Source organism: Apaloderma vittatum, unplaced genomic scaffold (assembly GCF_000703405.1).
Source record: "Apaloderma vittatum isolate BGI_N311 unplaced genomic scaffold, ASM70340v1 scaffold30495, whole genome shotgun sequence".
NCBI lineage: Eukaryota > Metazoa > Chordata > Aves > Trogoniformes > Trogonidae > Apaloderma > Apaloderma vittatum.
The window spans coordinates 3,474-3,694 of NW_009719354.1; the positions used below are offsets into that span (position 1 = coordinate 3,474).

Below are 221 nucleotides of genomic sequence, written 5' to 3' on the forward strand. Positions count from 1 at the left end.
TTTGAGCGATAACTGTAGAGCTCTGAAACCCCTCGAGCAAGCGGGCAGGAGATCCTGGGGGCAGGTGCTGGTAACCCAAGGCCAGAGGGTGACATCACTCACCGTTCTGAATGAGGATCTGCGAACGCGTGAACCGTCCGTGGATGGCAGCCATGTGCAAAGGGCTCTTTCCTTCCTTGCTCTGCGGAGACCAGACGGAAGCCGCGTCACACCAGGCTCCC

General features: G+C 59.3%; 1 protein-coding gene across 1 annotated transcript in view; it reads right to left on the minus strand.

Annotated features, from left to right (window-relative positions):
* LOC104274856 (serine/threonine-protein phosphatase 6 regulatory ankyrin repeat subunit C-like) overlaps window positions 1–221 on the minus strand; it is a gene marked incomplete at both ends in the record, with an annotated part of 4,171 nt that overhangs the window by 3,427 nt on the left and 523 nt on the right. Inside the window, one exon of the mRNA XM_009870607.1 lies at window positions 103–181. Coding sequence (XP_009868909.1) covers window positions 103–181 — 79 coding nt within the window. The remainder of the gene's footprint in view (window positions 1–102; window positions 182–221) is intronic.